The 15667-nt window shown below is 42.2% G+C and overlaps 1 protein-coding gene across 1 annotated transcript; it reads right to left on the bottom strand.

The window, feature by feature from the left end:
* Positions 1 to 481: 481 nt before the first annotated feature.
* Positions 482 to 8974, bottom strand: LOC138968030 (actin, cytoplasmic-like). Its single transcript, XM_070340591.1, has 6 exons — positions 8670 to 8974; positions 5541 to 5746; positions 5012 to 5194; positions 2849 to 2987; positions 920 to 1029; positions 482 to 505 (listed from the first exon to the last, which is right to left on the bottom strand). The coding sequence occupies exons 2-6, from the start codon at positions 5673 to 5675 to the stop codon at positions 482 to 484; spliced, it is 591 nt and encodes a 196-aa protein (XP_070196692.1). The 5' UTR covers positions 5676 to 5746; positions 8670 to 8974.
* Positions 8975 to 15667: the final 6693 nt, after the last annotated feature.

Raw genomic sequence — 15667 nt, 5'->3', positions numbered from 1 at the left:
GGGAGAAAATTGCTAACGCCCTGACCCAGGGTCGAACTCGCAACCTCTCGCTTCCGAGCGCAAGTGCGTTACCACTCGGCCACCCAGTCCATAACGGTCCCTTTGTGACACTGTGCCGGACCATTCTTGTTTATACATGTCACACAATCGGAGTTTGAAGACCCTCAAAAACCATTTCACATCGCCGACACCTTGGTAAGCCATACAAAGTTAAAACCAGTTTCAGACAATATATTTCGGATTTCCGAGGCCCAACATCTTTTTCCTCTTTCATCCATGTTATACAACATTGTATAGGCTTGTTTTGGCAATCTGTCGTCTCTCATCATTAGCAATTTAAACCAATAATTCAAACAACGCATATAGGAGTTTACAAAAAGGGGGTATCTGCCAAGTTCTCCATACACCATTCTGTTTGGTGTACATGTTGGTACACCTAAAAAGCGTTTACATGCCATGCGATGCACATTCTCCATGGTATCTAACCGGGAACAACCCCAGATTTCTGAGGAATACAACAACATTGGCTGAACATTTGTATCAAAGATCTTGAAAGAGGTGGTAACGGTCATTTTTTTCAATTTTTGAAATATGCCCACCAAACGAAATACGGCCTTTTTACTCTTACCCACAAGGTGGTCAGTTACTCGTCTTAAACTTAAGAGAGAGAGAGAGAGAGAGAGAGAGAGAGAGAGAGAGAGAGAGAGAGAGAGAGAGAGAGAGAGAGAGAGAGAGAGAGAGAGAGAGAGACTGAGGCTGAGACTGAACTTTATTTTATAAGGATAGAGCTTTAAGGCTGGGCCTTTTCTTACAATCTTTTCTTGGGACGAGGGAGAGAGAGGGGGGGGGAGATGCAGACAGACAGACAGACAGACAGACAGACATACGACAGACAGACAGACGACTGACAGATAGATACCTTACCTTGTACAGTGTTGGGTCTCCGTGTAGCCAGCAAGGTCTGTAGCCTCAGTGATACATCGCGGCCCGCCAGATCTTGTCTTCTGATGGCATGGTCAATGGTGTAGCCTGCATTCAAATAAAATACTTCATGGTCATCCTTTCTCAGCAATGAGGTGCAATTGCTGTCGCCGTAGGACATTTTTGGAACACTCAGTAACTTTAACATTGGCACAAGATGACATCAAAAGACAGTTGGGGTTGAAAGTGGCAATGCCCAGAAGCTCTTGTACATGTAACACACCTCTGCCTCTTATTTTGACTTGGACTTTTAAGACTTTAAAGATCATGTAGCCCACCAGGGGATGTAGCTCAGTTGGTAGCGCGCTGGATTTGTATCCAGTTGGCCGCTGTCAGCGTGAGTTCGTCTCCACGTTCGGCGAGAGATTTATTTCTCAGTCAACTTTGTGTGCAGACTCTCCTCGGTGTCCGAACACCCCCGTGTGTACACGCAAGCATAAGACCAAGTGCGCACAAAAAAATCCTGTAGATCTAATCCAAGTCAGAGTACGGTGGGTTATAACTTATAGAAACACGAAAATACCCAGCATGCTTCCTCCGAAAACGGCGTATGGCTGCCTAAATGGCGGGGTAAAAAACGGTCATACACGTAAAATTCCACTCGTGCAAAAAAAAAAAAACCACGAGTGTACGGGGGAGTTTCAGCCCACGAACGCAGAAGAAGAAGAAGATGTAGCCCACCACAAATCCCCTCAAGCATTTGGATAAGGATGAGGATAATAATGTTCAGTACGCTGTCATTATGTACACTGGTATGTGGCGACTTCGGGCAGTACATTGTTGGGGTATCCGTGTTAACCTTCGCCCGACCGGGTTATCGACTATACACGGAAGACACGGAAAAATATGCATACCCTTCCGTACACCCATGCTTTCCAAAGAAGCAAAAACGTGCCCCTCCCGTAGACGCCGTGGTTAAATTTCCGCGAGAAGTAGCTAAATTAAGTTATTAATTTAAGTATTACCGTGCGGACTAAAGCTTCTCGTGAAAAACGTGACTACCCTTCTGTAGACGTCGTGGGGCCATGTGGACCCGCATTGCTATGTATTAATTTTGCTCCACGCGACTTGCTTATTAACTCCAAAATTAAACAGATCGTAGAAAATGATGTTTAGAGTCAATAACTGAAGGTTTGTGACTTCTCTCCCTAGTTTTTATGCAAGTTCCTTCAGTTTGAGAAACATGGGTCCGCACGGACCCACGATGTCTTCCGTGAGTAGTCTAAATTTGACCTTTGTTTTTTTTTAATTACTTCTTGCTGAAATTTAATGATCTTTTAGGACATAAGAGCTTTTTAGGTGTCTGAGGCATTCTTAAAAGCTCATTAAACAATTCCAACTGGTTTAAGAGATATTTGCAATTAAACACCCTTCTGGGTCCACTCGGACCCACGACGACCGGCGATGGTTAAACCGACACGCTACAACCCTGCCTGGAATGTTTAAAAACGACACATAATTATGTTTCAACCTTCTGGCTAGGATAATGCACGTCAGGCAACATTCTTACCCTTTTATCACCGACACTTAGGCCTACAGCAGATTTTGTCATGAAAAACAACTGTAGAACACTTGAGGAAAGAGATTTTGAGATGTAACCTGTGTCACCAACAGCGAGGTTGTAGATGTGACCTAACCAGGGAAGACGTCTGGGCATTTGTTTTGCTGGTGTACCTCATATAGGTATCTTCTTCTTTTTCTGCGCTCATGGTCTGAAACTCCGACGTACGCTCGTCAGGTGGTTTTTTTTTTTTTTTTTGCACGAGTGGGTTTTTACGTGTATGACCGTTTTTACTCCGCGATTGAGGCAGCCATACGCCGCCTTAAAGGGAAAACACATAGGTAAGAAGTTATGCTTAATATTCACCTTGGTAGACAGGTACAACTTGTGTCACCCCTTCACCGCAATCAACGACGACGCCATCAGTACAGCCGTTAGCGTAGAGTGTTAACACTGGCTGGCTGCCCAGGTACACCGCACTGGCTCCAAGCTTCTCCACTGCCAGCTGTAGCAGGGTGAAGGTTAGAAAGACATGCATATGGTCAGTACACCATCCACACCATTTTTTTGTTTGAAGAATCCCAGGGGCGGATTAGGGGGGTGGTTACAGGGGTTCCGGAACCCTCCCCCCCTCCCCTAGGCTGTTTAAAAAAAATAAAAATAAAAAATAAAAATTTGTGAATGTTGTTGTTTGTGTCTCTAAAGCCGGGGGAAGTGTTATTTGTTTAATCAGTAGCATTTTTGTACAGTTTTAACTGCCATTCCCATGCGACATGTTTTTCATCTAACCATACTATGATGTCGGGAGCAGATATCATGGAGGATAAATTGTCATTATTTAATACTAACTTTAAAGGTCCTTGTCTGCATTTTTATACCGAAATCGCCATTTGACCATTAAAATGCAGAGTCTATTATCTACAATTATCAACAATACACCCCCTTTCGATCAGGAAAGATGAAGCCAGTGTAGCCGTTTGAAAATTCATTGTACCGGGGGCCCGGTAGCTCAGTTGGTAGAGCACTGGACTTGTGATCGAAAGGTCGCAGGTTCGAATTCGGGCCGGGACGGACACGGGTCAACTTTATGTGCAGACCCAGAGACGGAAGCCATGTCCCACCCCCGTGTCATCACAATGGCACGTAAAAGACCTTGGTCATTCTGCCATAAGTGCAGGTGGCTGAATACACCTAAACACGCAGACACCTGGGTAGCGCGACTCCGTTGCTGCTAGCTTTCCACTGGGAGAAAGCGACCCGAATTTCCCAGCGATGGGACAATAAAGTAATGAAAATGAAATGAAAAATGAAATGAAGTATTCCAGCGTAGTACTCATAGTAGGATATCCTTAAAATGCCAAGCGCAAAACTCCTCTCAAATCCCGTGCATTTCGGGCGTTTAAAAAAAAAAAAGCGTGGACAGTGCTCCAGTGTCAAACTGTTGCTGCACTTGTTTGGGCGTGGCTATAAGCATTGATTGGTCAGTATTTTTAGGCAAAGCACATGTTCTCAGCAAACAGAAAACAAAATATTGGAAGCGTGAGTCACGCTACCCAAAATTAAACTCTTTTTTTACATATTTTTTTTTCTATAACTTTTTTCCCCATGGTTCATTCATCATCTGACATAAATTTTTTGCGAAATCTAACCATAATATTTTTTTTAAAAAGCTAAAATGTAGACGACCACCTTTAAAAGAAATAATGAGTGGCTGCTGACACCAGCTGAGCATGTTTAAAATCACGGATAAGCCACAAATTGTTTATTATGAGATAGCTAAAATTCTTCAGCTTTGCCGCCCAGACCCCCCAACCTCTACCGACCCCAGGCCTGGACCCCAGGTTGTAACCCCCCCCCCCCCCTCGGGCTTATCTGCTCCGCCCCTGAATCCCCCCTCTCATTTTTAGACCTCCCCCTCCCCACTCCCTCCCCCTCCCCCCCCCCCCCCCGATTTCAGATTCTTCACTCCCCCTTCTAAAACCTTTTTTGTGCACAATTTCTCAGCTTTTTGGAGGTATAAAGAAAGACGTTCCACTTTATAACGATCTCTCTATTCTTGGTGTCACTGTATATCGGACGTATCGTGATGTATCGATCCATACACAATATCACCATTGATGTTTTTCCATGCACGCTTCTTTTTGTCTGACTGGACATACATATCTCTCATTTACAATTGTGTACTGAACGCTCACTTTTCTTGTCTTGTCCTGTCTTGTCTTGTCTTGTACGTCTTTCTTTAATAGGTTTTAAATAACGCTAATTATGGCAAATTGTCATAGGTTACACAGAATGGTGGCGAGCTGCTTGTTATCGTGACACAAAACTTGGCCAATCAAACAGTAAGCATGACATGACATAAAATATATTATAACATAATAAAGAATGAAGAGCCTCTTTCGCAGATTCATGGACGAAATTTTGGATCTGTTTTGTCAGCTTGAAAAAAGGAAGAATTTGACATCAGATATCACTGAGCATCAGAACTAAAAATTCAAAGTCAAAACAAAATGAAATCCCATGCCTCACCTGAACAAACTTGTCAGCATCCGTCACCGGATCCTGCACATGACGTGTCAACAGCAAAGCATGCTGGGAGTCTGGATCCACATCGAGGCTAGAGTAGACAGTCCTGAGCAACGATTCCACTGTGTCCCAGTCTTTCACGCATCCTCTGTTTATAGGGGTGGGGTATTCTTTTCCTGCGCGTTCCTTTAACAAACAGACAGAAAGTAACAATTCGAGGTATACATTTTTCACTGCGTGCATAAACTTTAGACATTGAGGAATTGCTCTACCTAAATAGGCAATGTTTGTTTTATTATGTGTGTGTGTGTGTGTGTGTGTGTGTGTGTGTGTGTGTGTGTGTGTGTGTGTGTGAGTGAGTGCGTGCGTGCGTGCGTGCGTCAATGCGTGCGTGCGTACGTCCATTCGTGCGTTCGTTTTCAGGTAAGATAGCATGTACACTGGTTTGATTTCTAGACCATATGTTTATAATTTAAACAAATATCAAGTATATATAAAAACGAAAGTTTCTTTCGAACTGTAATCAGCTCACCTTTACAGGGGAAGATTGTAGTGTAGACAGTTCGCACCGTGGAGTGTCTTCGCCAGCAATTCCACCTCTCACATATCCCGTGCCCACGTCAATGACAACTGTGACGTCACATGAAGTACTCCCTTGTGACGTCATTTTGACAAACGAACGGGGACGCCTTGCAACTCAATGAGAATGTCCGATAAAGCTACACGTTTAGTACTTGTCTGCAAAAGCGTAACGCATAACAATGATCAAAATGTGGAAAAACAGCACGTTAGCAGGGATAACTACAAGTGAACTAGTACCCTACTTTTTGTAACAGTGTCAAAGCGAAGCAATTGAATTGAGTGCTCGCTAAAACAATGGTATACTAAATCAGACATATTCTAATAACATACAGTCTTTTTCTGTGTGTGTCTGTCTTTCCACGTGTCTGTCTAGCTGTCTGTCTGTCCGCCTGTCCGCCTGTCTTCGTCTGTGCCCTCGTGACAGATTTCAAATACAATGTCAAGCTGACCACGACCCTGAGAAAGAAAAACGTACGTACATTTAGAAACAAAAGTCTTATAAAGCTGGGTTTTTTTTCATGCCAGCGTAATCCGACGGTAGGCGTACATTTCCATACGTCGAAGTGCTTTGTTCGCATTGTACTGTACGTTTTATGTCTGCTCCACAATCCCTTAGTGGCCGTAACAAAATATTCACTGTGCATTTATTTTGTGTTTTAGTTATCTGTTAGTGTTCCAAATGTTTGACTGACAATCTAAAACCCGGGTTCATGTCATAGAGTTCGTTTAGCAATTGAATGCAACAGGCGCACGCAGTTACATAACCTTTTTAAAGTTTTATTCCGGTGTAACACGAGAAAATTACTCCCACGAGATTTTTACTCCGGAGTAAACATTTCGTACGAAAAAGTTACTCCCTTTACGAAAAAAGCACTCCCCCATTACACGAGAAAATTACTCCCCAAGACAGGTGAGTTCCGAGTAAACATTTCGTACAAAAATGTTACTCCCCTGACGAATAAATAACGAATAAATTACTTCACCCCAACACAAGCAATTTAACTTCCCATGCCAGGTGTACACACTTTTTACTCCCTTGTCCCCTGTTAGTCTTGGTGGTGGAAGGGGTGGAAGGAGGGTAGCGCGACATTCGTGTGCGCGAGATCACTTATTGGCATTATCCCTTCACCCGCATCCCATTTTTGCGTACGAGATTTTTACTGGAAGTAAAAAAAATGGGGAGTAAAAATTTCGTGGAGGGAGTAAATTTTTCGTGCCTTGGGGAGTTCTTTTCTCGTACGAAAAGTGTACTCGGAGTAAGAATTTCGTACGAAATATTTACTCCGGAGTAAATTTTTCGTGGAGTAAAAATGTCGTGTTACACCGGCCTACTTCCATGTGTTTGCACGCAACGAAAGGGGTAACGTTCAACTGGACATGTTTGGTTATTACCTCTTTTTTTTTTTTTTTACTTGTTCGTACATTCTTTCAGAAATGGAAATTAACTCGTCACCCGGCCATACATACCTCCTTCTCCGTTCGTGGGCTGCAACTACCACGTACACTCCTATTTTTCACGAGTGGGAGTTTACATGTAAAGCCGGGTATTCGATTGACCGCTTTTTTCCTGGCAAATGACATGTAATCATTGTGTTCTAGATTTGGTTGAAGCGAATAACGTGACAGTTGTCGGTTTCTATGAGAGACGGGATTTGTTCGTGTAAAATAAGAATTAGAAAGAAAAAAATGGTTCGCGCTATGATTTCTTAATAGTTGACTTGTCTACTCTTTCACGGAGCGCAGAGAACCCCTCCCATTGCCTAGCGGTAGTGATATGGAGCGAAAGACTGTGCAAAATGCTCGATTTCACCAAGCGATCGACAATAGACTGACTGATGAAAACAGATAAATATATTCATTTCATAGAATGTGTTTGTTTGTTGTTAAGAACTGTTATGTTGACCTTACATTTTGTATGTGGGTCTGTGGTCAACGAACGATAAACTTTGCCTTGCGCTTGCCCTGTAACCCTGTAACCTTGCTGAACAATATCAGTATCAATGTTATGTTAATTTTAACTAAAGCTTAGCAAGTGTACTGAATACAGGCGTTGATACATCTGTTTCTGTCCGTGTATCGATGTACTTTGTGCAGATGAGATGATAATGGATACACAAACAGGTTAAGCTTTATACAATTGTCCATTCACGCCGCCACACGATATGACCCACTCTGATAAACTTGGTCCTGTTCAGCGTGATAATGGATGATCGTCACATCAAATGTAAACATGCATGTATCCTGTTTGTTAGCTCGTTTGCTTCTTCTTTTCTTTCTTTCTCTCTTGCTTTTCCACCCACAAATAAGACAATGACAAATAATGATTTTATTTTTTAAGTCCGTGTCACAAATGACACCAGCAGTATATTCTTGTCATACTATTTGTTTGTTTGTTTGTTTGCTTAACGCCCAGCCGACCACGAAGGGCCATATCAGGGCGGTGCTGCTTTGACATATAACGTGCGCCACACACAAGACAGAAGTCGCAGCACAGGCTTCATGTCTCACCCAGTCACATTATTCTGACACCGGACCAACCAGTCCTAGCACTAACCCCATAATGCCAGACGCCAGGCGGAGCAGCCACTAGATTGCCAATTTTAAAGTCTTAGGTATGACCCGGCCGGGGTTCGAACCCACGACCTCCCGATCACGGCGCGGACGCCTTACCACTAGGCCAACCGTGCCGGTTTGTCATACTATAGTGAATATGTTTCCTTGCTGGCATTCTAAACACATGTTTGGATTTGCTTGTCAAATGGAACGGACAAGTACCAGAAGTGTACGTTGGTGTGTATTAACTGTTTAGAAAAAATCCTCTTCCAGTGGCATGTCTCTGAAGAGTGTGTCACACGTGACAAAACTTTCGTTGAACAGTTTTGATGTGCACATGATTATAGTGTTATGTTTGATGGTATGTTCTGTGCCGTTTGCAGAAGATATTTAAAAAGGGTGTAAGTCTTGTTCACCACATCTTCACGATCACAATGGCTCATATAATGAATAATCCATAAACAATCGAACAGAAAACTAGGAAAGAAATCACAACAGTGAATCAGTACAACAAAGAAAAACTTACCGAGATGGTCACAGTCCGATCACAGCAAATTCATTTCTGCGACGACGAAAGCGTTCTATTGAAATCTACATGATTCTCTTTGTAAGAATAGCAGCTAACATTCTAGACCACATCAATTTCAACATTCGCACACGTCAATAAGACGACAATTTCTTCTGTTTCCTTTGTTGTTTGAGCATACCTTACATCTTCCTCGAGGCTCTCTTCAATTTTTTATCAACACAATGATATAATCCAATGATGCAAACAAACTGATAGCAAAGCCCCACACAATATTATGTCCTCTCGCTCATGCCTATAGACAACATTTGTTTCGACAGCCGATGCATTGTCTAGTTTTGCCATCGCCGCTTGTTGATAAACAAGAACAACGCTCGATCATCTGTACAGGCGCCCGAAACAGGACTGTGCGGGATGCTAGAAAAACTCACCGAAGAAATTCTAAATTCCATAGTTTGCTTGGACCTAATTTTTAAGATGCTTCACAAACGAAGAGCCGATCGAAACATTATTTCCTATTCGAACACTGTCAAAAAAACACCCACGATAAATCAATTTTCTGCCGCAAGAATAGAACTTTCAAAGTAACAATATCAGTTAATGTATATCGAATTTAAAAAGCTCCGATAAAATCTAGAGCATTGCCGTAAATTGCTTTCAGCAGCGATAATACACACACACACACACACACAGAGGCTTACACACACACACACACACACATACACACACACACACACATATATATATGTATATATATATATCTATATATATATACGACTTGTGTCTGTCTGTGTGTGTATGTGTGTGTGCGCGATGCACGGCCAAAATTCTCGATGGATCTGCTTCAAATTTGGTGGGCATATTCAAGTAGACCCCGGACACAACCTGGTCGATGAGAATTTTCAACACGTGCTCTCAGCGCGCAGCGCTGAACCGATTTTGGTTCCACCTCAGCTACCCGGGCCCCCATACCGACACACCAAAGCCGCTACACCACATCACAACGCCAAAGTTCTCGGTGGATCTTTTTCAAATTTGGACACCGTATTCAGCTACACCCCGGACACAATATCATCGATGAGATATTTCAACACGTGCTCTCAGCGCGCAGCGCTGAACCGATTTTGGTTTTTGTGTTCATTTCACCATTACAAGTAACTCTTCCTTATCTTCTCCAGTGTTTTCCGTTTATCTCCCTTCCTTCGTGTGGCTTCAATCCATATTCCCGTTTCTAAGTTACTATTTTTAGAATGTCACTGCGCTGTCCAGAACGCTTCCCTTGCACCCGTAAGTTGTTCTTACTGTCAAAGTGAAAAGGTCGAATCAATTTATAGCCACGCGAAAAATACACTGTCACCTATCTCTATATATTTATAGATATAGATATACATATATATAGGGCTTCTCTGTATGTATGTGTGTTTGTGTGTGTGTGTGTGGGCAAAAACCTGTGTATTGTAGAGTTCTGTTTGTGATGTGGTCTAGCGGCTTTTGTCTGTCTGTATGTTCTGGCATTTGAGAAGCCACAACAGATAATATAGGGCTAAGAAATAAGCTCTAAAAATCTCAAGTTGTTCTTACTGTCAAAGTGAAAAGGTCGAATCAATTTATAGCCACGCGAAAAATACACTGTCACCTATCTCTATATATTTATAGATATAGATATACATATATATATACGGCTTCTCTGTGTGTGTGTGTGTTTGTGTGTGTGTGTGGGCAAAAACCTGTGTATTGTAGAGTTCTGTTTGTGATGTGGTCTAGCGGCTTTTGTCTGTCTGTATGTTCCTGAGAAGCCACAACAGATAATATAGGGCTAAGAAATAAGCTCTAAAAATCTCAAACCCGTTTGACAGGACTTCGCCTTCAAAGGTGATTGTGGTGAACCGCCACGCTGTCTGTCTCTGTTTCGCGATTCACCCCGGCGAATTCACCATTCCCAGTAACTCTTCCTTATCTTCTCCAGTGTTTTGCGCCTTCGTGTGGCTTCAATCCATATTCCCGTTTCTAAGTTACTATTTTTAGAATGTCACTGCGCTGTCCAGAACGCTTCCCTTGTACCCGTAAGTTGTTCTTACTGTAAAAGTAAAAAGGTCGAATCAATTTATAGCCACGCGAAAAATACACTGTCATCTAACTCTATATATTTATAGATATAGATATACATATATATACTGAAAGGCATAAATTCTGCAAATAGTGCATTGAACGATTTTGCTCTCAAACGAAAATCAGATTGAACCTGTAATTTGTAGTTGACATCTTAAGTGTCGGAGCAAATGTTTCACGCTGTCAGCGTGCGCTTTGCAGTATTGCTGATCCAGCCACAGCTCACTGTGCTAATAAAGACAATGGGCTGAACGGGAGACAATAACGTAAAAAAGATAGTGTGTGGCCCTATAAAATGCAACTGGCTGTTTGGCTGTATCAGATATCGCGGGGGCGGGGATATAGCTCAGTTGGTAGCGCGCTGGATTTGTATTCAGTTGGCAGTTGTCAGCGTGAGTTCGATCCCAGGTTCGGCGGAAATTTATTTCAGAGTCAACTTTGTGTGCAGACTCTCTTCGGTGTCCGAACTCCCCCCCCCCCCCCCCCCCCCCCCCCGTGTACACTACATTGGGTGTGCACGTTAAAGATCCCACGATTGACAAAAGGGTCTTTCCTGGCAAAATTGCTTAGGCACAGTTAATAATTGTCTACCTGTACCCGTGTGACTTGGAATAATAGGCCGTGAAAGGTAAATATGCGCCGAAATGGCTGCAATTACTGGCCGTATAAAATTTCATCTCACACGGCATCACTGCAGAGCGCCTAGAACTGTACCCACGGAATATGCGCGATATAAGCCTCATTGAATTGAATCATGCCACGACTTGATGAAGGAGAGAGACAGCAAGCGATTGGGATGCTTAGAGCTGGCCAAAGCATTGGACGTGATGAACACTGAACGTTTTCCGAAATCATTGCGCTTGGACTCGGTCACTTTTTTTGAAAAATTGTCATTTCATGATGTTCTATTCAAAATCAATAAAGCGAAGGTTTATAAACACTAAAATGGCCAATAAAGAAAATATTCAAACATTGAAAACATTCACCACTGAGTTGATTTTTTGTGATTTTTTAAAGTTCAGTTTGCGGAATTTATGCCTCTCGGTATATATACGGCTTCTGTGTGTGTGTTTGTGTGTGTGTGTGTGGGCAACACCTGTGGATTGTAGAGTTCTGTTTGTGATGTGGTCTAGCGGTTTTTGTCTGTCTGTATGTTCTGGCATTTGAGAAGCCACAACAGATAATATAGGGCTAAGAAATAAGCTCTAAAATTCTCAAACCCGTTTGACAGGACTTCGCCTTCAAAGGTGATTGTGGTGAACCGCCACGCTGTCTGTCTCTGTCTCGCGATTCACCCCGGCGAAGCCGGGTATTCCTCTAGTATATATATATATATATATATATATATATATATATATATCCCATGACCTCCCTTCTTTGTCTCTGTTACTTCAGTATGGGTATATATGTTGTATTTTTATAGCTCAATAAATACATCATGGACTCCAAAAAATATATGATAGTGCAGATTCCGATTTGGGCAAAGGACTACTTTCCTCCCGACCTTTGACCTCGCTCGCGCCGAACAATGTGACACATTTGTATGAAGTTCTAAAATCGTATTGCACGGCTCAGAAAACCATATCAGTTGCACGCAAAAATGAATCTCAGAACTGATCTGATGTATGAGATGCAATAAGCAAAAGTTTCTTTCATTATGAAAGCAATGCAGGTCGAAAAAAACGAACATTCAACTTACAAGATAACCAGATGCTAGCGAACCAAAACAAAAACACGAGTACCCTCCCCTTGCATCGTTAGCAGACGACTTTTGAGAATCTGTCGGTAGTGTGTTTTGCCGGTGTGCGCCTTCAGCTATCAAACATCGGCTGTTTCACGTGTTTTGCGAGCAAGTCTACTCTTTTGCCTGGCTCTGCAGTAAGTCCACATATTTTTCCGTAATCCAGTCATATTCCTTCAAAATGCAATCAATCGGCGGTGACAGACGTGTCGGTCGCGTTTTCCTCTCACCCATACCAGTTTAAGTTCATCCATGCAAACACACTCGCAAAACAGTTTATCACGTAGATACATTTCAAATAGGGAGCAAATGGTTAAATCTAAACCTACATATTTGTTCTCTAAGATTTGCTTCTCTGTCAATAAGCCTAATTACACACGTTCGAGAAAAACAACGTGGAATCAATTCTGAATCGAGTAAGCCAAATGGGTCCCAAACCCGTTTCGCCCGTTCTGCCGACCTGAAACGCAAAACAAAAGAATTGTGCGCTTCAACTAAATTAATTTCTATTCGACTTCATTACTTTCTTGCAACTTATGAACCTTTACTTAAAGCTTTTAAATGGTCTGAAAGTAGTGTTACCGCGTACTTATCGATGCACTCATTCGTTTTATTTTTTCAGCGACGGTCACTTAGTTTAAGGTTGCAAAAGGGCTAAGTCTCGCTGGCAACAGTTTTACCCTGCACAGATCGCAACAGTGCCGCTAGTAGTCTACACTTTGTGTTTGATGGTAGAATGGGATATACAGATTACAACACTCGTGGTTTTTTATATGGCTTGTATTTCAGTCAAGACCCAGCGGGAATATCAATCGAGAGACACTCGCCAGAGGCTCGTGTCTCCCGATGATATTCATCCGCTGGGTCTTGACTGAAATACAAGCCATATAAAAAACCACTCGTGTTGTAACCTATACATATATATATATATATCTATCTATATGTATAAATATATAGAGATATACACGACACAAACACACACACAGGCTTACACACACACACGCACATACGAACGCACGCACACACACACACACACACACACACACACACACACACACACACACACACACACACACACACACACACACACACACACACACTACATGACACGACACGACAGTCGCACAAGCACTATGATTCAAACATCCGTTTTCATACAACCATGCTCATCACTTAATTGTATCAAGCGCCTGTGTGTACAGATTGTCTGTGGGTATCTCCAATTTCGTGACAATAATTGATACGAGGCGAGACTGAGATAGCTGACCGCCGTCCTGTCTCATCTGACCAGCTGATAGGGACCTGTAATTAGTGACAGACCAACCTTGTAGCGGCTGTGATAAGTAGAGGAAATCGATACTATTGTCTATGTGCGTGATGAGCAGTGTGTGCTGTGACCCTGAGCATGCGTTATCTGTTGTCACGAAGTCTTTAGCTTTTTTTTTAGTTCTTCAAGTGTATGTGTGCGTATGTGTGTGTGTATGTGTGTGTGTGTGTGTGTGTGTGCGTGTGTGTGTGTGTGTGCGCATGCGCGTGTATGTGTGTGTGTATGTGTGCATGTCTGTGTGTCTGTGTGTGTGCGTGTGTGTGTCTGTGTGTGTGCGTGTGTGTGTGTGTGTGTGTGTGCGCGTGCGTGTGTGTGTGTGCATTTCTGTGTGTCTGTGTGTGTGTGTTTGTGTGTTTGTGTGTGTGTGTGTGTATGTGTGTATGCGTGCGTGCGTGTGCTCGTCTGTGAGTGAGTGTTTGTGTTTGAGCATGAAACAGCGCAGCCCGTAGTCCTTTTAATAAGAAATACGACAAGCTTTACCTATTTTTACAAATATATATCAGGTAGCGGATCATACCATAGCACAAGTGGATGACCATAGATAATGCAAATTGTTTTTCAAAAAGTGGAAAACATATAGATAGCTGCCAGAGCCTTGTCCGTGAAGCAGCTTTGATAAGGAAAAAATCTAAACAACAAAGTGACTGCGGTTGAGATCTTTCTTTCTTTCTTTCTTTATTTGGTGTTTAACGTCGTTTTCAACCATTCAAGGTTATATCGCGACGGGGAAAGGGGGGAGATGGGATAGGGGAAAGGGGGGAGATGGGATAGAGCCACTTGTTAATTGTTTCTTGTTCACAAAAGCACTAATCAAAAAATTGCTCCAGGGGCTTGCAACGTAGTACAGTATATTACCTTACTGGGAGAATGCAAGTTTCCAGTACAAAGGACTTAACATTTCTTACATACTGCTTGACTAAATTCTTTACAAACTGCGGTTGAGATCAACAATGCTGAAAAACAAAAGAGTTGTTTACTCACCGATACAAACAACAGCACACACAAAACTATTAAATCAAATGCTCGCCCATGCAGGCTTCTCCAGGACTGACAAACAAACACAGAGGGAAACATAAAAGCAAAAGAGTTGTTTACTCACCGATACAAACAACAGCACACACAAAACTATTAAATCAAATGCTCGCCCATGCAGGCTTCTCCAGGACTGACAAACAAACACAGAGGGAAACATAAAGCAAAAGAATTGTTTACTCACCGATACAAACAACAGCACACACAAAACTATTAAATCAAATGCTCGCCCATGCAGGCTTCTCCAGGACTGACAAACAAACACAGAGGGAAACATAAAAGCCAAAGCTTGAGTAGCACCTACGGGAAAAAAAGGTATGAAAAGAAGATGGTGGAAAACAAAAAGAGAAAACAATTAAGTCGCGTAAGGCGAAATTACTACATTTAGTCAAGCTGTCGAACTCACAGAATGAAACTGAACGCACTGCATTTTTTCACCGAGACCGTATACCATCGTCAGTCCCCCGCTCGTGGAAAAGGCAGTGAAATTGGCAAGCCTGTTTAGCGCGGTAGTAGTTGCGCCGAAGGGAATAGCACGCTTTTCTGCACCTCTTTTCCTTTTAACTTTCTGAGCTTTTTTTTTTAATCCAAAGGTAATATGTTTATATTTTTTCGGAATCAAGAACCGACAAGGAATAAGATGAACATAGTTTTTAAATCGATTTCGGAAATTCAATTTTAATCATATTTTCATATTTTTAATTTTCAGAGCTTGTTTTTAATCCGAATATAACATATTTATATGTTTTTAGAATCAGGAAAGGATGAAAAGTAAGATGACATCATTTT

Source organism: Littorina saxatilis, linkage group LG6 (genome assembly GCF_037325665.1).
Source record: "Littorina saxatilis isolate snail1 linkage group LG6, US_GU_Lsax_2.0, whole genome shotgun sequence".
Lineage (NCBI taxonomy): Eukaryota > Metazoa > Mollusca > Gastropoda > Littorinimorpha > Littorinidae > Littorina > Littorina saxatilis.
Note: the sequence above shows the minus strand (reverse complement) of the source record. Positions and strands in the feature narration are given on the sequence as shown.

Coding starts and splice junctions, on each gene's coding strand:
- LOC138968030 (XM_070340591.1), bottom strand. CDS start 5,675: ATGACGTCACAAGGGAGTACTTCATGTGACGTCACAGTTGTCATTGAC. Junction 2,988..5,011: donor ATGCTGACAAGTTTGTTCAG/GTGAGGCATGGG, acceptor ACCCTGCTACAG/CTGGCAGTGGAGAAGCTTGG. Junction 506..919: donor CCAACACTGTACAAGGTAAG/GTATCTATCTGT, acceptor TGTATTCCTCAG/AAATCTGGGGTTGTTCCCGG.